We start from the raw sequence: 25,619 nt of genomic DNA, 5'->3' as shown, positions 1-25,619 counted from the left end.
AAGCCGCCGCCCGCCCCCGCCCCGACCAGGAGCTCCGCCCCATCGGGAGACCCGGCCTCGCGGCGCCCCCCTCCCCACCCCAACCTCTGCTGGCTCTACCTTCCCGGCCGGCTGTCGGGGCCGCCCGGGCAGAAGGGAGCCGGAAGCATGGGCGTGGGGCCGGGGCTGGGCACCGCGGCGGGCGGCTCGCTGCTGCTGTGCGCCGCGCTGGGGGCCGCGGGCTGCGCGCTGGGCCTGCGCCTGGGCCGCGCGCGGGGAGCGGCGGACCGCGCGGCCCTCGCCTGGCTCGGCTGCGACGCCCTGGTGCACTGCGCTCTGGTAAGTGCTGCCGCCTCCGGCGCCGCCGCCGCGCGGACCGCGCCTCTGGGGATCTCCCCCCTCGTGCCCGGTGGTGCCCGAAAGGACGGGGACTGGTGGGCAGCCCCTTCCCCGGGGCGGGAGGTCTGCGGGGCCGGGGGCGGACCGGGAGCCGCTGTAACCTGGCCTTGGCCGGAGGCGGCGCCTCTCAAGTCTCTGAAAACAGAGCGCAGCTTCCTTAGTGGTTCTTTTTTTTTTTTAAGCCAAATAAAAGCCTGAAAATAGTGATTCTGGGCCCTGTTATATTAGTTGGAGTGTAAGCTATTCAAGGCCTTGGCTTACTTGACTTTGTAACTTACACTAAATGTTGAACTGAAAATGATTGGAGTTTTCAGTGCCCCAGCCCCCTCCCCTCAGCACCCCCCACCCCCCCGCCGCGTGCCTCAATAGTAATCCCACTTATTGGGTGACGAATGTGTGCCATGCATAATACTTGTATAAAATTTTTGTGTCTTTACAACACCCCATAAACTAGTTATTATTGTCCCCATTTTACAGAGGAGGAATCAGGCCCTGCAACGTTAGGTGGCTTTGCAATGCCCCAGAGCGGGCATGGTTCTGAGTTTGTTTCGTGTGGCTCCAAAGCTCAGACTCTATTTTACACCAGGCTTTGGGAAGTGTGCCCCTGAAAACTGAACTCGTTGTATAAATGGCCAGGAGGGTTGTAGTTAAGGGAATTCTATTAAAATACCTCTCCCCCATGCGCACACTTTTTCTTCAAGTTATTTTAATTGTGCCAAAATATCTTTTTTTTGCAAATTTGACCTTGCTTAAATCTAGGCAAACCCGTGACTAATGTGAAATCAGCGTCTATAGCAGTGATTTTCAACCCATGTGCCACAAGAATTTTTAAAACATGCAATCTGTTTAGTCAAGGGCACTGACCTCTTGTCCCTTAGGTTATCAAATAAAAAAATGAGAACATCCAACACAACAATAGCCACCCGGTGTGAATGAATCAAAGTTATACCTATTTTTTGTCAGGTCAGCCAAAAATATGTATATTTTTGGTGTGCCACAGAATTTTAGTAATTATATTATATGTGCCATGAGATGAAAAAGATTGAAAATGGTTGGTCTATAGTATTGAGAAAAAAATAGAAAGCAAAATTTTCAATAATCATCCAGGTCTGTATGTTAGTCAGTTGGATATGTGTACATATCAGGTGTTTCTGGAATGATGAAATTCCTTCTTTCCTAATAGTTAACATGTGGAGCTAAGAGACAGTGAATGTTTTCCTCAACTCCTTTATTTATAGAATTGGTTTTTAAGCTGTCATTGGACACAAATTCTTCCAAAGAACAAGGGCAGTAAAATAGGTTGCTAGGCCCACTGAGAGAAGAATCCTACCTAATAAAGCAGTAATATGCAAATTGACTGCACCTTCGCTATGCCAAGCCACGCCCACCAGCCAAAACCACACCCACCAGCCAATCAGAGCAAGTATGCAAATGAACCAGACTAAGATGTCGGGTAATTTGCATACATAGGTGCCCTGAGCTGACCCCCTGCCATTGGAGGCGGGAGCTGGGACTGGCAGGCACTGGCTCCAGCCAAGCCCCGCAGCGCCCACCACCTCAGGCGGAACCCAAGCCAAGCCCCCATCGGGACCCGGACTGGCAGGCGCTGGCTCCAGCCAAGCCCCGCAGAGCCAGCAAAGGCAGGAGGAACCCAAGCCATGCCCCGATCGGACCCGGACTGGCAGGCGCTGGCTCCAGCCAAGCCCTCCAGCGCCCCCCGCCTCAGGCAGAACCCAAGCCATGCCGCGATCGGGGATCCGAACTGGCTCCAGCCAAGCCCTCCAGCGCCCCCCGCCTCAGGCAGAACCCAAGCCATGCCGCGATCAGGGACCCGAACTGGCTCCAGCCAAGCCCTGCAGAGCCAGCAAAGGCAGGAGGAACCCAAGCCACGCCCCGATCGGACCCGGACTGGCAGGCGCTGGCTCCAGCCAAGCCCTCCAGCGCCCGCCGCCTCAGGCGGAACCCAAGCCACGCCGCGATCGGGGACCCGGACTGGCTCCAGCCAAGCCCCACAGAGCCAGCAAACGCAGGAGGAACCCAAGCCACTCCCAGATCGGGACCCGGATTGGCAGGAGCTGGCTCCAGCCAAGCCCTCCAGCGCCCACCGCCTCAGGCGGAACCCAAGCCACGCCGCGATTGGGGACCCGGACTGGCTCCAGCCAAGCCCTGCAGAGCCCACCGCCTCAGGGGGAACCCAAGCCACGCCCAGATTGGGGACCCAGGCAGGCAGCATGGGTCAGCACCCTAGCCACTGCCCTGATCCAAGCCGCCATCACACCGCCTCCCTGTTCCAAGCTACAATGGGGGCCCGGGCAAGCAGCGGGGGGCAAAGCCCTAGGCCGGTGCTTGCCTGGATCGCGGACCCAGGCTGGCGGCGTGTGGCAGTACCGCACACTGCTGGTGGGGTCCAAGCCGAGGGGACCTGGGCAACTTCTGCCAAGGCCCTCCTGTGGGCTCGAGCAGAGGGAGAAAGCTGGCAGCTTAGAGGGCATCGCTCCCACTGGAGCCCCAGCTTCCGCATCCCAGCTGTGAACATTGACAAATGGTAGGAGGAAGTCCCACCCCCACAGAAACGGCCAGAATCAGCCGTTGGTCACACAGCTCAAAGGCCTGACAGTTAAGACTCATTCACCTGTATCTCAGACCGTGGCCGTAGAGAGGTGGGACTATGTCCAAAGAAAAACTGTTGATACAACGTAGCTCTGCAGCAGAAAGATGCCGACGTTATCGACAGAAAATGTCTGAAGAACAAAGGGCGTCTGATCTTGAAAGAAGGCGACGCCTGCGACAGAATGTATCTGAAGAGCAGCTATTGGAAAAACGTCGCTCTGAAGCCGAAAAACACCGGCATCTTCGACAGAAAATGTCTAAAGAGCAACGTGCCTATGAAGTTGAAAGAAGGCGGTGGCGAAGACAGAGGTCTAGAGAACAGTCATCAACAAGTACTAGCAACATTGGTAGGAAGTGCCTTCTCAGCAATAATGGAGTATATGAGGATGCAATTCTCGAACATAGTTGTGGTGGAATGACTGTTAGATGTGAATTTTGCCTATCACTAAATTTCTCTGATGAAAAACTATCCGATGGGAAATTTACTCGATGTCGTAGCAAAGGGAAAGTCTGTCCAAATGATATACATTTTCCAGATTACCCGGCATATTTAAAAAGATTAATGACAAACGAAGATTCTTACAGTAAAAATTTCATGGAAAATATTCGATCCATAAATAGTTCTTTTGCTTTTGCTTCCATGGGTGCAAATATTGCATCGCCATCAGGGTATGGGCCATACTGTTTTAGAATACACGGACAAGTTTATCACCGTACTGGAACTTTACATCCTTTGGATGGTGTTTCTCGGAAGTTTGCTCAACTCTATATTTTGGATACAGCTGAAGCTACCAGTAAACAATTAGCAATGCCAGAAAACCAGGGCTGCTCAGAAAGACTCATGATCAACATCAGTAACCTCATGCATGAAATAAATGAATTAACAAAATCGTACAAAATGCTACATGAGGTAGAAAAGGAAGCCCAATCTGAAGCAGCAGCAAAAGGTATAGCTCCCACAGAAGTAACTATGGCAATTAAATATGATCGTAACAGTGACCCAGGTAGATATAATTCTCCCCGTGTAACCGAGGTTGCTGTCATATTCAGAAACGAAGATGGAGAACCTCCTTTTGAAAGGGACTTGCTCATTCATTGTAAACCAGATCCCAATAATCCAAGTGCCACTAAAATGAAACAAATCAGTATCCTGTTTCCTACATTAGATGCAATGACATATCCTATTCTTTTTCCACATGGTGAAAAAGGATGGGGAACAGATATTGCATTAAGACTCAAAGACAACAGTGTACGCAACAATAATACTAGACAAAATGTAAGGACATGAGTCACACAAATGCAGTATTATGGATTTCATCTCTCTGTGAGGGACACGTTCAATCCTATTTTAAATGCAGGAAAATTAACTCAACAGTTTATTGTGGATTCATATTAAAAAATGGAAGCAAATCGGATAAATTTCATTAAAGCAAACCAATCTAAGTTGAGAGTTGAAAAATATAGTGGTTTGATGGATTATCTCAAATCTAGATCTGAAAATGACAATGTACCGATTGGTAAAATGATAATACTCCCATCATCTTTTGAGGGTAGTCCCAGAAATATGCAGCAGCGATATCAGGATGCTATGGCAATTGTAATGAAGTATGGAAAAGCCTGATTTATTTATAACCATGACATGCAACCCTAAATGGGGTGGGTGTCCCTCTGCCCGGCCTGCACCCTTTAGCAGCTCAGGAGCCCTCGGGGTTGTCTGACTGACGGCTTAGGCCCGCTAGTCAGACATCCTTAGCGCTGCAGCCCGGCTTGTGGCTGAGTGGCACTCCTCCTGTGGGAGCACACTGACCACCAGGGGGCAGCTCCTGTGTTGAGCGTCTGCCCCCTCATGGTCAGTGTGCATCATAGCGACCAGTCATTCCGCCATTTGATTGATTTGCATATTACCCTTTTGTTATATAGGATTTTAGACATACAAAAATGTATTAAAATACTAAAACATATACCCATATGTCCACCTAGTTTAAAATTTAATCTACTTTTCAAGCACAGACTGTTACAGGTAACACCACAAACATTTCCACTTGTGGTACCTTGAGGTGTAGCCTGATGTGTGGAGTCATTACCCTGCTTTTCCTCCTCCCTGTTCCAGCCCTACCCAGCCATACCTTGAGCCCTTACCTGTCCTAGCTACAAAATGTTCCACTTTATGATGCACCATGCCTTAGTTCTTTAATTCTAAAATGCACATTTTTAAACATATTAAAACAATCAATGACATAACCACTGTGGTCCATTTATTGATATCCTATATCTCTGAAATTGGGCTGTATCTTACAGTTGAGGAAACATGATAATTTAATCAGCTCATATTAATAGGCATTTTTTTAAAATATGTTTTTTATTGATGTCAGAGAAAAAGGGAGAGGGAGAGAGATAGAAACATCAATGATGAGACTCATTGATTGGCTGCCTCCTGCACACCCCCCACTGGGGACCGAGCCCACAACCCAGGACATGTGCCCTTGACCGGAATTGAACCTGGGACCCTTCAGTCTGCAGGCCGATGCTCTATCAACTGAACCAAACCAGCTAGGGCTTAATAGGAATATTTTTATTTAGCTACTTACACACAGTGCTTCAACCAGCATCTTTGTACACATATTCTAGAGATTGGTGAGGAGAGCACTTGAATTAAGTGGTTGAGGCCTGCAAAAAAATTCAGGCCTGTATTATCTTTGGTTGGGAGTTTATTGCCAGAAGAGCCAGAAATGTGGCCTGAGCTAAGACTGGAATATAAAGCTTGGTGGAAAACTGAAGCCACAATTCACTTCTTCACACTAGAACCTGGGCTGTCTCTCCTTACCCCTGTAAATTTCACTTCTCAAATGGAAGGTGATGTTGGGATTATTGGCCGCCATCAAATGCAGAGCTCTCCTATCCACAGAGTTCCAAGCCAAGCATTCCCACAGGTAGTTCAGCTCCCCGATAGCCAATCAGAATGTGGTTACCTCGGGCCACTGCACTGGTCTTTAGGGCAGTTGGTTAGGCCTAGGGTGAAGACAGGCCAATTTCCCACCAGAACTCTGGTAGGAGCCGTGACTATATACATAAAAAACCAATGGTGTCCTCAAAAACCTGAAAATGGAACTCGCATTTGACCCAGTAATCCCACTCCTAGGAATATATCCTAAGAAACTGGAAACACCAATCAGAAAGGATATATGCACCCCTATGTTCATAGCAGCACAATTTACAATAGCTAAGATCTGGAAACAGCCTAGGTGCCCATCAGCAGATGACTGGATCAGAAAACTGGTACATCTACACAATGGAATACTATGCTGCCATAAAAAAGAAGGAATTCTTACCATTTGCAGCAACCTGGATGGAATTGGAGAACATTATGCTGAGTGAAATAAGCCAGTCAATGAAAGAAAAATACCACATGATCTCACTCATTTATGGATAATAAAGAACATTATAAACTTGAACAAAAAGATAGATACAGAGACAGTAAAGCATCAAACAGACTGTCAAATTACAGGGGGAAGGTTAGGGAGAGGTGGGGGAGATAAGAGATCAACCGAAGGACTTGTATGCATGCATATAAGCATAACCAATGGATGCAAAACTCTGGGGGGTGAGGGCATATATGGAAGTGGGGTGGGGAGGGGGAGCAATGGTAAGATATGTACACATATAATACCTTAATAAAAAAAAAAAAACCCTAGGAAAAAAAGAAAAAAAAACCAATGGTGTGGTTCACTGTTCCTCAGAGGTTGCTGTGGGCCTTTCGTGCGCTGGGGCTCCATGGTTTTTTCCTCATCTGCAACCTAAGGACAGCATTCTAGGCGTGGCCACAGCAGAAAGGCGGATGTGTATTCATGTGTTTGGGCAAGACCTTGAAGTCCAAATAGACTAGAGCACAGGGTTTACCTAAGGAATAAAGTCAGGGAACGGGTAAGGGACCTGGAATGATATGTGAGACTTTGAATTTTGTTCTGTCGTAGGAAGCTGTTGATGAGTTTCAGCCAAGGAAAGAGCATGGCCAAAGCAGATCTTTCCAAAGATAATTTGGTGGTAATGTGTTAAATCAGAAACTGTAAAGGGTCTGAGATTTCAACCTTTTTACAGTTTAACAAGTTAGCCAGGTTAATTCTTCAAGTACCACTGGGCAATGCAGGGAGGGCCAGATGGTACCTGCATATAGAGTGGGTGCATTACAGGGAGGAACCCCAAAATTAGGCTCCCATCTTATGTAGCTGCTGGTGACCTGCTCATACCTCTCTCTGGAGAAAGACCTTTACTCTAGAGTGAAAACAAGTCTTCTCTGGGGAGGAGGAGGCAAGATCTTTACGTCTATCACCCTGGAATATTTTAGGAGGAGAGGTTTCTAAGCTTTACTAACCTGGAATGTCTCCTCATATAATGTCTCCTCCGTTGGTGTAAATGCCTGTGCCCAGAGACCCCAGACAGTTCAGGAATAGAATATATTTATGGAGGATTCTCTCCCAATATGGTGCAGGGTGGATTGGAAAAGCTAGTTAAAAGGAGCAAAAAGATCAGCTAAAAGCAATTGCAGTATTTTAGGAGTGAGATGGAAAAGAGCTGCACTAAGGTGTGGTGAAAGTTAAAGTGGGGAAGAAAGCTAAGCAAGTATAAGAGACTTTCAAGGGGAGAATTGTGAAGTCAAAGTGACCGCTTATACATTGGGAGTGGAGATGATCATGGGGTTTAGAATCTGGCTGATGTAAGTAATATTGATGATGTTAACAAAGACCAGAAACACTGATCTGCTTTCTTGTTATTAAAGGTATGCTGTTTCTAGAATTTCATATAAATGAAACTATAAAGTATGTAGTCTTTTATTTAGCATAATTTACTTAATAGTATCCCAATATATGGATATATCCCAATTTATTTTTCTATTTTCCAGTTAATCAACAATTGGGTTGTTTCTAGTTTTTTACTGTTATAAATTGTACTGTTATGAGTATTTGCTTACAAGTCTTTGTTGTGGACATTTATTTATCCTGGGTAAGTGCCTAGGAGTAGGATTCTGTAACTAGAGTAGGAACTGCCAAATTGTTTTCCAAAGTGGCTCTACAATTTTCCATTCCCACCAACAATACTTGAGATTCCAGTTGTTCCACATCCTCACCAGCACTTATGCTCTCAGTCAGCTCAGGCTGCTATAACAAAAATACCATAGACGAGGTGGCAAAAAACAAACAAACAAACAACACACACACACACACACACACACACACACACACATACATTTAGGACTTCTGGACAAGATGGTGGTGTCGGTAAACAGTATTCACATTCTCCAATAATCATCATTCAGAACCACCTGAAATCTGGCTGAATAGAACTCTTAAAACTAAGAATTAAAGAATAAGCCAAACAGAGACTGGTAGTTGGGGTGGAGATATGGAACAGGCTGGTTTCACACCCACATGTGGTGGATAAAAATTGGGAAGGATATCTCTGAGGTGCAAGGGGTACCAGCCCCATCCCAGGACCCCATCCCAGGATTCCAGTGCCAGGAAGAGAAGTCACCATAACTTCTGGCTGTGAAAACCAGGGAGGATTGAGGCTGAGGGAGAGAGAGGGCTGCTGGAGTCTCGGGCACTTCCTCGTAAAGAACCTGTGTACAGACTTAGTTGGACTCATTTCCTCTGAGCTCTAGTGCTGGGGCAGCAGCCATCTGCAGAGACATATGGGGAGAAACTGAGTTATCTAGCCTTAGTTCACAGCTTGACCTCGCCTGGGCACCTCTAAGCTCAGCACAAGTAGCAGCCATCTGCAGATCACTTTGTAGCTTATGCTGGTTGGCCCTGGGAGGACCCAGAGCCAGCACACCCTGTGGACAGCTTCAGACTATGTGAAAGTACCACCACCCAACCACCTCCACAAGTAACACACTCAAGGGGCAGACTCGGCAGGCACCAGAGCTCTGATGAAGTAAGTCCTGCTTTGTGGGGTGGACCCCTGCACAACTGAACTTTCATGGAGGTCAGTGGTCAGTGGTTACAGCCAGTCCTTGCAGCAGATTGGCCTGTAGGGTAAATCCCTCCCATTTATGTGACAACAGAAATCAAGGCTCAACTACAAGAGGAGGATATACACAGCCATATGGGAGCACCTCAGGTGCCGAGATTAGGTAATCAGGGAGGCTGTGCCACTGGATCCTGTAGGACACCTAGTACATTAGGCCACTTTACCAAACCAGGGAGATGTAGCAGCTCTACCTAATACATAGAAACAAACACAGGGAGGCTGCCAAAATGAGGAGACAAAGAAATATGTCCCAAAAGAAGAAACAGAACAAACTTCAGAAAAAGAACTAAACAAAATGGATACAAGCAATCTACTAGACATAGAGTTCAAAACACTTGTTTTAAGGATGCTCAATGAACTTAGTGAGAACCTCAACAGCATAAAAAAGGAACAATCAGAAATGAAGGATACACTAACTGAAATGAATAAAAATTTACAGGGAATCAACAGTAAAGTAGGTGAAGCTGAAAATGAAATCAGCAATTTGGAATATAAAGAAGCAAAAAAAAAAAAAAACAACAATCAGAACAGGGGGAAAAAAAGGAATTTTTAAAAATGAGGAGACTAAGACAACTTCAAGCATACCAACATTTTCATCACGAGGATACCAGAAGGAGAAGAGAGAGAACAAGAAATTGAAAACCTATTTGAAAAAAATAATGACAGAAAATTCTCTAACCTGGTGAAGGAAATAGACATAGAAGTCCAGGAAGCACAGAGAATCCCAAATAAGATGAATCCAGAGAGGCCCATAACAGGACACATCATAATTAAAATTCAAAGGTTAAAGACAAAGACCTTAAAAGCAGCAAAAGATAAGCAGTTAGTTACCTACAAGGGAGCCCCCATAAGACTGTCAGTTGATTTCTCAGCAGAAACTTTGCAGGCCAGAAGGGATTGGCAACAAATATTTGAAGTGATGAAAAGCAAGGATCTACAACCAAGATTACTCTATCCAGCAAAGCTATCATTTAGAATCAAAGGACATATAAAGAGCTTCCCAGACAAGAAGAAGCTAAAGGAGTTCATCACTACCAAACCAGTATTATATGAAATGTAAAAAGGTCTTTAAAAAGAAGGGGAACAAAGATTAAAAATATGAATAGTAAAATGGGAATAAATACATATCTATCAATAATTGAATGTAAAAAAAAGTAAACAAACAAGCAGAACAGAAACAGACTCATAAATACAGAAAACATTTTGATGGTTGCCATAGGAGGGGGCTTGCAGGGGATGGGTGAAAAAGGTGAAAGTGTTAAGAAGTACAAATTGATTGTTACAGAATAGTCATGGGGTGTAAACTACAGTATAGGAAATATAGTCAATATTCTAATAACTGTATGGTGTCAGGTGTGAGATTTATTGGGATGATCACTTAGTAAGTCATGTAATGTCTAATCACTGGGGTGTAGACCTGAAACTAATATAATAATACTAGAGGCCTGTTGCAAGCCCCCTCCTAAGACAAATTCGGCAATATGAATAAGAACCAAGAGGAAATGAAGAAGAACCAAGAAGAAATGGAAAATGACATCGCTGCTGTAAAGAACTCAATAGAAAGCATCAAGAGTAGAATAGAAGAAGCAGAGGACTGCATCAGTGAGCTAGAAGACAAGATGGGGAAAAATACCCAAGTAGAGCAGCTTCTAGAAAAAAATTAAAAAGCAGGAGGAGAGCCTAAGGGAACTTTGGGAAAACACGAAACAAAACAACATCCGCATAATAGGGGTTCCAGAGGAGAGGAAACTGAGCAAGGAATAGAAAACCTGTTTGAAGAAATAATGACAGAAAACTTTCCTGATATAGGGAAGAAAAACCCCACACAAATCCAAGAAACTCACACAAAAAAACAAGCAAAATGAACCCCAAAAGACCGACGCCAAGGCACATTATAATTAAATTGGCAAACACCAACGACAAAGTAAGAATCTTAAAAGCGGCCAGAGAGAGACAGAAAGTTACATACAAAGGAACCCCCATCAGTCTAGCAACTGATTTCTCAACAGAAACTCATCAGGCCAGAAGGGAATGGAATGAAATACACAAAGTCATGCAAAGGAAGGGTCTGAATCCAAGAATACTGTACCCAGCAGGGCTATCAATCAAAATTGAAGGGAAATCAGAAGCTTCACAGACAAAAAAGGACTAAGGGAATTTATCACCACCAAACCAGAAATGCAAGAAATGCTAAAGGGTCTGCTGTTAAAAAAAAAAAAAAAAGAAATAGGAAGCGAAGAAGAAACACAGGGGTATAGAATAAAAATGGTGACCAGTAAGTACCTATCAATAATAACTTTAAATGTAAATGGATTAAATGCCCCAATCAAAAGACATAGGGTAACGGATTGGATAAGAAAACAAGACCCATATATCTGCTATCTACAAGAAACCCACCCCGGAAAAAAAGACGCACACAGACTGAGGGTGAAGGGATGGAAAAAGGTTTTCCAGGCAAATGGAAATGAAAAAAAAAAAAAAAAGCTGGGGTAGCAATACTTATATCTGACAAATTAGATCTCAAAGTGAAGGACATAACAAGAGATAAGGAAGGCCACTTCATAATACTAAAGGGAGCAATCCAACAAGAAGAAATAACTCTGGTAAACATATACGCACCCAATACAGGAGCACCCAAATACATAAAAAAACTCCTGGAGGATATCAAGGGAGAGATTAACAGCAATACAATCATAGTAGGAGACTTTAATACCCCACTATCACCATTGGACAAATCCTCTAAACAAAAAATCAGCAAAGAAACATCAATCCTAAATGACTCACTAGACCAGATGAAATTAATTGACATCGTCAGAACATTTCACCCCAAAGCCACAGAATATACATTCTTCTCAAGTGCACATGGGTCATTTTCAAAGATAGACCATATGTTGGGACATAGGCAAAGTCTCTTCAAATTCAAGAAGATAGAAATCATATCAAGCATCTTCTCAGATCACAGTGGCATAAAACTGTAAATCAACTACAATAAAAACAATCCAAAGAAATCAAACACATGGAGACTAAACAGCATGCTATTAAACAATGACTGGGTTACCAGAGAGATCAAGGAAGAAATAAAAAACATCATGGCAACAAATGATAATGAAAACACAACAATCAAAATTTATGGGACACAGCGAAAGCAGTCTTGAGAGGTAAGTTCATAGCTCTACAAGCCTACTGCAAAAAACAAGAAACAATGGTAATAAATTACCTAACCTGACAACTCAAAGAGTTAGAAAAAGAGCAACAAGAAAAGCCTAGTGTAAGCAGAAGGAAGGAAATAATTAAGATCAGAGCTGAGATAAACGACATAGAGACCAAAGAAACAATACAAAAGATCAACAAAACCAAGAGCTGGTTCTTGGAAAGGATAAACAAGATTGATGAACCTCTAGCCAGGCTCACCAAGAAGCAAAGAGAGAGGACCCAAATAAACAAAATCAGAAATGAAAGAGGTGAAATAACGACAGACCCCGCCGAAATACAAAGGATTGTTACAAAATACTACGAACAACTCTATACCAACAAACTGGACAACCTGGAGGAAATGGACATATTCCTAGAAAAATATAACCTTCCAAAACTTAATCAGGAAGAATCTAAACAGCTCAATAGGCCAATAACTATGGACGAAATTGAAGCAGTCATCAAAAAGCTTCCGGCAAACAAAAGCCCGGGGCCAGATGGCTTCACAGGAGAGTTTTACCAAACATTCAAGGAAGAACTAAACCTATCCTCCTCAGACTATTCCAAAAAATTCAAGAGGTAGGAACACTTCCAAGCTCCTTCTATGAAGCCAGCATCACCCTAATACCAAAACCAGATAAAGACAACACAATAAAAGAGAATTACAGGCCAATATCCCTCATGAACATAGATGCCAAAATCCTCAACAAAATTCTAGCAAATCGGCTCCAGCAGTACATCAGAAAGATCATACACCATGACCAAGTAGGATTTATCCCAGGAATGCAAGTATGGTACAATATCCGCAAATCAATAAATGTGATACATCACATAAACAAATTGAGAGATAAAAATCACATAGTCATATCAACTGATGCAGAAAAAGCATTTGACAAAATCCAACACCCTTTCTTGATAAAAACTCTCAACAAGGTTGGAATAGAAGGATCATACCTCAACATAATAAATCTATATATGATAAACCCACAGCAAACATCATACTCAATGGGCAAAAACTAAAACCATTTCCCCTAAGAACAGGAACAAGACAGGGATGCCCACTCTCACCACTCCTGTTGGTCATAGTACTGGAAGTATTAGCCATTGCAATTAGACAAGAAGAAGAAATAAAAGGCATCCAAATTGGAAAAGAAGAAGTAAAGCTGTCCTTATTTGCAGATGACATGATATTGTACATAAAAAACCCAAAAGACTCCATCAAAAAACTAATGGGCTTAATAAATGAATTCGGCAATGTAGTGGGATACAAAATTAACGCCAAGAAATCTGTGGCCTTTCTATACACCAATAGTGAACTTACAGAAAGAGAGACTAAAAAAGCAATCCCATTTACCATCACACCAAAAAAATTAAGATACCTAGGAATAAACTTAACCAAGGACGTAAAAGACCTATACGCAGAAAACTACAGGACACTGAAAAAAAGAGATAGAGGAAGACATAAACAGATGGAAGAGCATACCATGTTCATGGATTGGTAGAATTAACATCATTAAAATGTCCATACTACCCAAAGCAATCTATAGATTCAATGCACTCCCCATTAAAATACCAATGGCATATTTCACAGACCTAGAAAGAACTCTCCAAAAATTCATCTGGAATAAAAAAAGTCCCCGAATAGCCACAGCAATCCTGAGAAAGAAGAATAAAGTAGGAGGGATCTCAATACCAGATTTCAAGCTGTATTACAAAGCCACTGTTCTCAAAACAGCATGGTACTGGCACAAGAACAGACATATAGATCAATGGAATAGAATAGAGAATCCAGATATCAACCCAAACCACTATGCTCAATTAATATTTGACAAAGGAGGCATGAACATACAATGGAGTCAAGACAGTCTCTTCAATAAATGGTGTTGGGAAAATTGGACAGATACATGCAAAAAAATGAAACTAGATCACCAACTTACACCATACACAAAAATAAACTCAAAATGGATACAGGACTTAAACATAAGACGGGAAACCATAAAAATAATAGAGGAATCCACAGGCAGCAAAATCCCAGACATATGCCGAAAGAACTTCTTCACTGATACTGCCCCTAGGCCAATGGAAGCTAAAGAGAAAATATACAAATGGGACTGCATCAAAATAAAAAGCTTTTTTACAGCAAAAGAAACCATCAACAAAACAACAAGAAAGCCCACTGTATGGGGGAACATATTTTTCAATGTTATCACTGATAAAGGTTTAATATCCATCTACAGGCAGCTTATACAACTTAATAAAAGGAAGATAAATGATCCAATAAAAAAATGGGCAACGGACATAAATAGAATCTTTTCAAAAGAAGACAGAAGGAAGGCCAAGAGACACATGAAAACATGCTCAAAGTCACTAGTTATCCGAGAGATGCAAATTAAAACGACAATGTGGTTCCATCTCACACCTGTCAGAATGGCTATCATCAACAAATCAACAAACAACAAGTGTTGGCGAGGATGCGGAGAAAAAGGAACCCTCGTGCACTGCTGGTGGGAATGCAGACTGGTGCAGCCACTGTGGAGAACAGTATGGAGTTTCCTCAAAAAACTGAAAATGGAACTCCCATTTGACCCAGTAATCCCACTCCTAGGAATATATCCTAAGAAACTAGAAACACCAATCAGAAAGGATATATGCATCTCTATGTTCATAGCAGCACAATTTACAATAGCTAAGATTTGGAAACAGCCTAGGTGCCCATCAACAGATGACTGGGTTAGAAAACTATGGTACATCTACACAATGGAATACTATGCTGCCATAAAAAAGAAGGAATTCTTACCATTTGCAGCAACCTGGATGGAATTGGAGAACATCATGCTAAGTGAAATAAGCCAGTCAATGAAAGAAAAATACCACATGATCTCACTCATTTATGGATAATAAAGAACATTATAAACTGATGAACAAAAAGAGATACAGAGACAGTAAAGCATCAAACAGACTGTCAAATTACAGCGGGAAGGTTAGTGAGAGGTGGGGGAGATAAGAGATCAACTGAAGGACTTGTATGCATGCATATAAGCATAACCAATGGACGCAAAACTCTGGGGGGTGACGGCATGTATGGGAGTGGAGGGGGCAATGGTAAGATATGTACTCGGATAATACCTTAATAAAAAAAATGGGGAAAAAAAAGAATACACCTCTTATTTTGTAATGCCAATCATTGAAAAATAGCATTTATTATATAAACACTAGCTTTGGATTCAACCATTTCCAAGGTCAGGGACCGCACTCCAGGATAACACCCCATGGGGTTATGTGAGTGTGGTGCTGTGAAGGGACCCACTGGGGTGGGATGGGGAAGGGATGCTCCCATGCAGTGCCATGTACTTGTGGTGCCGTTCTGGGGTTGTGATGCTAAATTAGAGCATTTTTTCATTTTCTTCTCTCTAGGAAGGCTCTTTTGTCTACTTGTCTTTCATGGGAAATATTGCTGATTCTGATGGCTTCATTGCTTCCTTGTGTAAGTAATTTTAAATGTTTACCTTTGAAAAGTTTGAGATTTATTCCAAGTGTGACTGTATTAGTACCTGTATCCCATCTTGTATGATTCCATTTATATAAAATGTCCAGAGTAGGTGAATCTATGGAGACAGATTATAAATTAGTGGCTGCCTAGGGGAGGGGGGCGGAACGGATGTTGGAGAGAAATGGAGAGTGACTGATAAAAGGTACACGTTTCTTTTGGTGGGTAATGAAATACTCTAAAATTAGATGGTGGTGATTCAAATCTGTGAATTTACTAAAATCCATTTAATTGTACACTTTTTATTTTTTAATATATTTTTATTGATTTCAGAGAGGAAGGAAGGGAGAGCGAGAGAGTGAGAGAGAGAGAGAGAGAGAGAGAGAGAGAGAGAGAGAGAAACATCAATGATGAGACTCATTGATTAGCTGCCTCTTGCATGATTGGGGTTAAGCTTGCAACCCGGGTATATGCCCTGGCCAGGAATCAGACTGTGACCTCCTGATTCATAGGTCAATGCTCAACCACTGAGCCACCATGCTGCGAATTGCACACTTTAAGTAGGTAAATTGTATTGCACATGAATTATATCTTAATAAATGTATATTTTAAATGTTTATAGTGAGTGCAAGTTGAAGAGTTTGCAGTATTTAAACTAGGTGTTTTTTCTACTTTTAATATCAACTTTCATATATGTCTTATAGGTAATTTCAAAAATCTTCTTGTTCTTCAGAGATATAAACTAGTTTTCTTATATTCCTCATGCTCACTATTAATCAGCATTCAATAAGTTAGTATTGACTGCCTCCCATGTACTATGTCAACACTGACAAATAAATGAGCTGTGTAACAACAGGGTCTGTGCCACTGTCGTACAGCTGCCTTGCTCAGGATAACTTCTTTCAGATTTTGTGCCTGAAGTACCTCATTGTTTATCTCATTTCTTCTATGATTCTGAAATCATATCCCCCAGCCCGGATCTGTGTTGGGACTCCTACTTATCACTAGTGTTAGGAAACTCTGCTAGATAATGGAGCCACAGGTAGTGCTTCTTAAAGCAAAACATTGATTTCAGAGAGGAAGGGAGAGGGAGAAAGAGAGAGAAACATCAGTGATGAGAATCATTGATTGGCTGCCTCTCGCACGGATCATCTTTGATGCCTCTCAGGTCCCAGCCAGTAGTAGTAGCTCAATGAGCCTGAGCCCCACGTCTGGAGTCCAGCTCCTTCAGGTCCAGCGCTGAGCAAAGTGTAGCTGTGCACCTTTTCGATGAGTGAGCTGTAATAAACTGCGCTTGAGGATTGCTGGGAAGCCCAGGGGCTGGAGGACCTCAGTCTGTCATTGTCCTCCCATCCTGGCTGCTCTGGCTGGCGTCAGAGAAAGGGAACAGCCCAGATTTGGCTCAATCCCATGAAATGTAAAGTCTAACTCAGTCTTTATCAGTCATCTTCAATTTACATTTTCACCTTTAAAAAGTGAAAACTCATCTCATGGCAGTGCCCTTTATTCTAGAGAATGTGAAAATCCAATAGATATTATAAAGTAGTGCATCTTGGGCTTTAAAGAACACTAATTGCCCGAGACTTTTAAAATACAGATTCTGATTCAGAGGGTCTGGGGTAAGGCCCTCCCAGTGTTGATCTGTGGACTCTTTTGATTCAGCAGAATGTAGAACTGGGCTGTTAGCATTATGTAGATGCTGTAAAAAAAATCTTATTCATGACACTTGTTAAAGATGGTAAAAAAGACTTTATTCAAGAGGGACCATCAGTCTGTTCCATTTCTGTGCCCCTGATTCTATTCCATTCACCAATTTATTCTGTTCATCAGATTTTTAATTCATTTGATTTTTAGATTCAATTGTTAATAGATATGTATTTGTTGTCACTTTGTTGTTCATATTTTTTATTCTCAGAGAGAAGGGGGATGGGGGTGAAGGAAGAGATTAGACAAAGATCTTAAATGCATGTATGCATTACCTATGGACACAGACAATAGGGTGGTGAGGGCCTGGGCTTGGGGTGGGAACCAGGTAGAGGGGAGATATGGGGGGGGGAGGGACATCTGTAATAATCTCAACAATAAAAATAAACAAACAAACAAACAAATAAATAAATAATAAAATCAGCACTAAAAAAAGAAAAAAGAGGGACCACCACAGGGGAGGGCTTTGCATTAGGAGAGAGATCAGGCTCAACTCCAAATATAGCAAGGAGAAGTGGAGATTTATGGCCAAGGTGTGGTTAGTGGATGAAAAATTACTAAGAAGAAACATCAAGCCTAGGAGGATTCATGGTAGCCGCACTAATAGGATTCTTGCTGAAGGCAGGTGGGGGTGAGAAGATATAGAGGGTGGGGGGTAAGGAATTTGATCAGATGTCTGCATCCCCGGGTTTATTGCAGCATTGTTTACAATAGCCAGGACATGCAAGCAACCTAAGTGCTCATCATTGATGATTGGGTAAAGAAAATGTGGTGTATAATGGAATATTTTTCAGCCATTTAGGAAGAAGGAAAGCCTGCCATTTGTGACAACATGGATGGACCTTGAGGGAATTATGCTAAGTGAAATAAGTCAGACAGAAAAAGTCACATACTGTATGATCGCACTTTCACATGGAATCTAAAAACCAAACATATAAACAAATCCAAACTCACAGGAAAATAGATCAGATTTGTGGTTAACAGGGGCAGGGGGTAGAGGGTGGGAGAATTGGATGAAGGTGATCAAAAGATACAAACTTCCAGTTATAAGATAAACTAGAGGCCCGGTGCACGAAATTTGTGCACAGGGGTGTGTGTCCCTCAGCCCAACCTGCACCCTCTCCAATCTGGGACCCCTCTCACAATCCAGGACTGCTGGCTCCCAACTGCTCGCCTGCCTGCCTTCCTGATTGCCCCTAACCACTTCTGCCTGCCAGCCTGATCACCCCCTAACCACTCCCCTGCCAGCCTGATTGATGCCTAACAGCTCCCCTGCCAGCCTGTTTGCCCCTAACTGCCCTCCCCTGCAGGCCTGGGTCCCCCCCAACTGCTCTCCCCTGCAGGCCTGGGTCCCCCTGAACTGCTCTTCCTTGAAGGCCCAGTCGCCCCCAACTTCCCTCCTCTGCCGGCCTGGTCACCCCTAACTGCCCTCCCCTGCAGGATTGGTCGCCCCCAACTGCCCTCCCTTGCAGGCCTGGTCCCTCCCAACAGCCCTCCCCTGCTGGTCTGATTGCCCATAACTGCTCTCCCTTGCAGGCCTGATCCCTCCCAACTGCCCTCCCCTGCTGGCCATCTTGTGGTGGCCATCTTGTGTCCACATGGGTGCAGCCATCTTTGACCACATGGGAGCAGCCATCTTGTGTGTTGGAGTGATGGTCAATTAGCATATTACTCTTTTATTATATAGGATAGAGGCCTGGTGCATGGGTGGGGGCCAGCTGGTTTGCCCTGAAGGGTGTCCCGGATCAGGGTGGGGGTTCCCTTGTGGCGTAGGGCGGTTTGAGTGAGGGGCCTGTGGTGGTTTGCAGGCCAGCCACGCCCCCCGGCGACCCAAGCAGAGGCCCTGGGACCTGGGATTTATTTATCTTCTATAATTGAAACTTTGTAGCCTTGAGCAGAGCCAAGCCTCCTGCTTGCTCCGTGGCCGCAGCCATTTTTGTTGGGATTTATTTATCTTCTATAATTGAAACTTTGTAGCCGTGAGTGGAGGCCAAGGCAGGCCAGGGCTATGGGAGCTTGGCTTCCTCCATCACCGGGGGCAACTCAAGCCTCCTGCTCTCTCCAGCTCTGTGGCTGCTGCCATTTTTGTTGGGATTTATTTATCTTCTATAATTCAAACTTTGTAGCCTTGAGTGGAGGCCTGGGCTGGCCAGGGTGTGCAGAAAGCTTGGCTTCCTCCATTGCCGGGGAAACCCAAGCCTCCTGCTTGCTCCGTGGCCTCAGCCATCTTGGTTGGGTTAATTTGCATACTCACTCCTGATTGGCTGGTGGGCATGGCTTGTGGGTGTAGCAGAGTGGTGGTTAATTTGCATATTACTCTTTTATTAGATAGGATAGTACTAAGTATGTAATGTAAAATGCGATGTCTATAGTCAACATAGCTGTAAGTTGTTAAGACAATAAATCAATGCTAAGAGTTCTCATCACAGGGAAAAAACAAAAAAAAAACATTTTTTTCTTATTTTTTAAATCTATATGAGATGAGGGATGCTAATCATCTCACAATATATGTAAGTCAAGTCATTATGCTGTACACTTAAACTTTTACAGTGCTGTATGCCAACTATATCTCAATAAAACTGGAAAAGAAAGATACCAAGAATGGGGGACTTTTACTAAACTGATTCTGCTGCTCTTGCTAAAACTGGACTAAGGCTTAGGACAAAGCCCAAGTTCAAGGTCCTGTTGAGAAGAAGCTCAGAGGAGTCAGAAAGTCTTTGTTGCCCCTATCATCTCCTAACCTCTGCTCTGTGGTAAGGGCATGGCTGTGGCTCAGGTCCTGGAGACCTACTCCAGCCTTTAGTGTGCATCCTTTCCTCTAAACCTCTGCCTAACCTGGCAGTCAGTCACAAAGTAAGTGATAATAATCATGGCATTAGGCTTATCAGTGCTGTAATTAACCAGCAAAGGCGTGCTTAAGGTTAAGCAGTAGATGAGGAGATACCAGAGGCTTGATATGCTGGGACAGATAGGTAGCAAGGCCTGCTTTTACTGTCCAACCCCCCTGCCTTCCTCTCAACCCCCTTGGCTCCCCCCTTCCCCCGCCCCCTCCCCGAAGTATTCTTCAGTTTTGCTGAATTGAATACAGGTTTAGACGCACCAGGTTCTCTCAGCTCCAGGCTTTTTGCACATGCTTCTCCCTGAAATACCCTTCCCCTTCGCCCAGTTCAGGAGTCACCCCTTGTGGTGCAAGGCCTGAAATGAAGGTCCAGTGTTATGTGTGCCTTGACATCTGGTAAAATCCAGAGGGCCTCAAATGGCCTACCTGCAAGTCCCTTCCCCGCCCTGCTTTCTCACATAAGGTCCCTCAGCCAAGTCACCTTCTTTGTGGCGGAGACCAGGCACAGTGCCTACGATCCCTGAGTAGTGGGCTTCACCTCCTGCCACAGGGACCAGGGGTCACCCCATCCTCTTATTACTACACAGCCTGCCTCTCCCAGCCCCTCCTCGTCATTCCATGTCCAAGTGCAGCCCCACATGGCCCGCCTGATGCAGTGCCCTCCTCCCCCGGCTGGGAGTGCATGTGGCTAAGAGTCTGCCATCCGTCTCACCTGCCCAGTGTTGTGTGCAGTGTACTGTGTCGTCCCCATAACCCTAGGGGGGAATCTTTCCCTCACCCACAAGGTGAGAGGGAGTGATCCAAACACCTCACCTCCCTTGTCTGGCTTAGCTGCCACTTCCTCCGTGTCCCCATACTCTGTCACCATCACTCATTGCATGGTGTGACCTCACTAAAATGTGAGCCACTTGCAGCAGACTTCGTGTCCTAGTCGTCGCCAGCACAGAACCTTCCGTGTGCTCCAAAAGATTTGTTAAATTAAAGAAAGAATGAATGGTGTTATATTTCTGAGTGTCTAAAACACCCACTAATCTCTTAGTTCCTAAAGCATTGACATTTTACTTGTGACGTTTTCTTAGATTTTGGATGCGTAGAGGGTACATTTTGCCTATTGTGTGTACGTTTAAATTTAGAGGGAAATTTTTTGCTTTCCCTATTATGTTGTTTTCCAGTTAGTTCATAGCTGGCAGTTGGCTGAGGACAAGCTGACGGGCTCTGCCTGGCCTGCTGTGTCTGTGTGTTATTTCATTAAATAGCTAATCCTGTTTACTGGCCATCCCTTCTCTCAGAATAGCCCTTCCTTAGAACCCTTTGTCCCTGGCCCCCAATGGATCCTGACTCTGGCCCGTAAGAGACGAGGGCTTTGTGCAGCTCAGCCCAGTCAGAACATGCTGCTAATTTTTGACCATTCATACCTTTTCTAGATAATGTGAGAACAGATTTAAATGGAGAGAAGAGGTGGGAACATTTGGTTTTTTTACTTTGATTATTTGAGATCTTAAGGCCAGAATATATTACAGAGAGACAGAGAGAGAGAGAGAGAGAGAGAGAGAGAGAGAGAGAGAGAGAGAGAGAGAGAGAGACAGAGAGAGAGAGAGAGAGAGAGAGAGAGAACAAGTGGGGAGGGAAAGAGAGAAAGAAAGAAGGAAGGTAAAAAAAGAAAGGAGGGAGGAAGGGGAATATGGCCTCACCCAGTGCCTGGCTCTCAGTCCGGCTCCAAAGGCTTGCACACCGCATGGTGCTTTCTAAAGAACCATCCTGACAGCGGGGTCTGGAGAGATTTCTTAGGGCGTGCCCTCGCCCCCGTCAGCACAATTGAGGATTTGGTGGTAGCTGTTAGTGAATCTGTCCCTGTAGCAAATTGAAAAGCCTCTTTTGTCCATTTTGGATTCATTCTGTAATCCAGGCTATATTATTCCCCTCCCTTTCCTTCTGCCCCCTCAGCACTTAATTTTCTTCAATTATTAATAAATACATGTTTTTAATAAACATTTCCTTAATAATAATTTTCTGATATCTAAATTATACTTACAGACTTTATATTGAAATTTGAAAGTAAGGAATTATATTGTATTTACAAGATAATTATTAAAGATTGTCTTTGTAAAATCAGACTATGTTGAATTAATTTAGAATTCTGCTACTTACAATGGAAAGGTGGGGGGGTGAAGAGGGCACACACGTGAAAGCACTTTGCAGACTGTAGGTTATTTTACCAATATAGCATAATATTGTTCCTGTTACTTGTGTTAGGTGGCAAATGCATTTCGCCTCAGGGCTTCTCTTGCCTTCCACAAAGGCCTTCTGAGGAATGCAGAGAGAGTGGTAGCTATTCCTTTTATCTCATCCTAAAGCAGGGGAAAAGGGTCATTTACATTGACTGTCATAAAAAGGATAAGTAACAAACTGTGCTTTGTTTTTAGGGAAAGAATATGGCAAAGCTGATGCAAGATGGCTTCATTTTGACCCAACCATCGTGTCTGTGGAAATCCTGACTGTTGTCCTGGATGGGTGTCTGGCATTGGTCCTCATGTACGCCATAGTCAGAGAGAAATATTACCGGTAAGTGCTCTGCTCCTGTCCTGCTGAAAAGAGGAGAAACATTAGCGGTCCCAGTGCTTACGTGACGTTCGAAGGAGATTATGATCACATTTCTTTGTTAGACAAAAAGTAGAGTAGAAACAAAAATTGTTATTAGATAAGGATCATGGTGCCAGTAAGACCATTTCAAACAGTTCAAAATAAAACATCTGAGAAATATGATTGAGGTAACAACCTAGGCTTTGTATAGGCAAGCCTGGTGTTAGCAGCACTGGATGGTTTGCACCGATATTCTGGAGGATAAAAGGGTAATATTTTCCTCCTCTCCCCCGTCCCCAACTCACTCTAGAAAACTCCTATTCCACTTGCTACAAAGTACATTCTCTTGTGTGATTCTGAGTTAGACACGCCAGATAAGTAAGAAATCTTTCTAGGTTATTGAGGATCTGAGGAAGGCAGAAGCGTGGGGAGAGGAAGGAGAAAGGTGGATGACTCACCATCCATCAGTCAGACTCTGAGACTCTCAACCACCCTTCCTCCCTCTTCCTTCCTTTCCTCCTTAAGGACAAAGTGACCTGGGGTAAATAGATCGCTAACCTGGGGATGATCCCCTGAAACAGTGTCAGGTAGGTGCAGTTACATGCAGTGTTCTACTATCTGGTATTGAGTACATTTTATTTATTTAAAGCTTCATCATAAAATTTCAGAGTTGAAAGAGACCTCAAGGGTCATTTAATCCACTTTTCCCCCACCCAATTTTACATAGATTCTCAGCAGTAAAAATAAAATTTCTCCTTGGTGCCTTGCCATGTCTTTGACTGCAGAGTTTTTTGTTTTGTTTTTTAAGTTGATCAGAGACCTTTATTCTGGTCCCTGCATTCATTAAGCAACCAACACAAATCATTTTCTTTGTCTCTGCCTCAAGCAGCAGCAGTTGCACCCAGACAGAAATGGAAGACACAGCCATGGGAGACCTTGTAGAGAAAAACTAGCAGGTTATTCTGGCTTAGGTCAAGTTAGAACAGGAAAATGTATAGTGCGACTTTCCAAAGACTCTGTTCTTCAAAGCTGAGGCCTGCAGAGGGCTAGCTGAAGGATGCAGGTGAAGGCTCACGAAAGTGTCCAGCTCAGTAATCAATCCAAAGTACCTTCCAGAAAAGCAAATTCATCCACAGCTTCTATTGCATTATCCAATCTCCCCTCCGGAGGGGTTCCTCTTTCCTTGTTGAGCACAGCAGTAGGCATCTTTTGCAGTAGTCTCCACACACAGTTCCGCGGCTTGTGCCAGAATGAAGATGGCTTCCTGTTCCGCGAGCGTCACATCAGGGTCCGCCTTAACCAAGGCCTTCACTCGCCCCCCCCCCCCCCCCCCACGACGGACGGACGCACTCATCGGAGCTTGTGGCTGCGGGGCGCTGCCTCCCCACTGGACCCCTCCTCTGTGCGGGGCGCCCTGCTTCCTGCAGCGGCAGCCGCCGGCCTGTAGCGTGCTGCAAGCGGCCCCGCCTCTGACTCCAGAGTCTTGATTGTGGACTTCCTACATGCACCCATTTGTTTATTATTTCAAACATTTACAATATCTGCATTGCTGAGTGCTTACTTTGTGCCAGACAAGGTGCTCAGCCTTTTATCTACATGTCTCATTTTTAAATAATACTCATATTTAATATATATATTTAATACTCATATTTAATATATATATATTTAATACTCATATTTAATATATATTTATTTATTTATTCCAGAGAGGAAGGGAGAAGGAGAGAGAAATAGAAACATCAATGATGAGAGAGAATTATGGATTGGCTGCCTCCTGCATACCCCACACTGGGGATCCAGCCTGCAACCCAGGCATGTGCCCTGACCGGGAATTGAACCGTGATCAGGTCCTGGTTCATAGGTCGATGCTTGGCCACTAAGCCACGCTGGCTGGACCATATCTCATATATCTCCAAAAGATTATTTGAGAAAGGGACTCTTATCCCTTTTACGGCAGGTGAAATGGTAGCTCACAGTGAGATTCACATCCAGGTCTCGTTAAATCTTCCTGAGAATAGAAGAGGGGACCTGAGAGACCTATTCCACTGAGAGTGGTCTTCTGGAGAGGACAGTGCTGCTGCTTCACGGAAGGCGTGGGTCTTCGTTGGTTAGAGCGACTTGCACTGTAAAGGGGCACCACATGGAAACTGAAGTCCAACTGCAGAGAGGTTTTCTGTCCCGGAAGGCTGTGTTGATGCTGTCCTCACTCAGGGTGCCGGGCTGGCAGTTTCATCCCTCGTTTCTTTCTCTTTCACAGGCACTTCATACAGATCACTCTGTGCGTGTGTGAATTGTATGGCGGGTGGATGACCTTCTCCCCGGAGTGGCTTATGGGAAGCCCCAACCTCAGCACCGACAATTGGCTCTACTTTTGGGTCTATCTGGTATTTTTCAATAGTGTGTGGGTTCTGATACCAGGACTGTTACTGTGGCAGTCGTGGTTAGAACTCAAGAAAATGTATCACAAAGGAACCAGCTTAGAGAAAAAGTTCCAATGAATTTTCAAAAATCATAAACATTATTTTCTAGCTTTATGAGCCAGACTGGATTAAACCTTTTTGTTTTGCTAAAATTTTTTTTAAATATATTTTTATTGACTTTTTACAGAGAGGAAGGGAGAGGGACAGAGAGCTAGAAACATCGATGAGAGAGAAACATCAACCAGCTGCCTCCTGCACACCCCCTACCGGGGATGTGCCCGCAACCAATGTACATGCCCTTGACCGGAATCGAACCTGGGACCTTTCAGTCCGCAGGCCGACGCTCTATCCACTCAGCCAAACCGGTTTCGGCTGTTTTGCT

General features: G+C 44.0%; 2 protein-coding genes and 1 pseudogene across 3 annotated transcripts in view; 2 read left to right on the top strand and 1 right to left on the bottom strand.

Moving 5' to 3' along the window:
• The window catches only part of SPRYD7 (SPRY domain containing 7), a 354,235-nt gene that overhangs the window by 241,263 nt on the left and 87,353 nt on the right, over nt 1-25,619 (top strand). The gene's annotated exons all lie outside the window — the stretch shown is intronic.
• Nucleotides 47-25,619, top strand: EBPL (EBP like). The gene is made up of 4 exons (XM_079779206.1): nt 47-318; nt 15,622-15,691; nt 22,661-22,799; nt 25,075-25,619. The coding sequence occupies exons 1-4, from the start codon at nt 148-150 to the stop codon at nt 25,313-25,315; spliced, it is 621 nt and encodes a 206-aa protein (XP_079635332.1). The 5' UTR covers nt 47-147; the 3' UTR covers nt 25,316-25,619.
• Nucleotides 22,815-25,065, bottom strand: LOC307104322 (DNA polymerase epsilon subunit 4-like; annotated as a pseudogene). The gene has a single exon. The product of its transcript is annotated as a DNA polymerase epsilon subunit 4-like (transcript).

The sequence above is a fragment of the Cnephaeus nilssonii genome (genome assembly GCF_951640355.1).
Source record: "Cnephaeus nilssonii genome assembly, chromosome: 8".
Taxonomy (NCBI): Eukaryota; Metazoa; Chordata; class Mammalia; order Chiroptera; family Vespertilionidae; genus Cnephaeus; species Cnephaeus nilssonii.
Note: the sequence above shows the minus strand (reverse complement) of the source record. Positions and strands in the feature narration are given on the sequence as shown.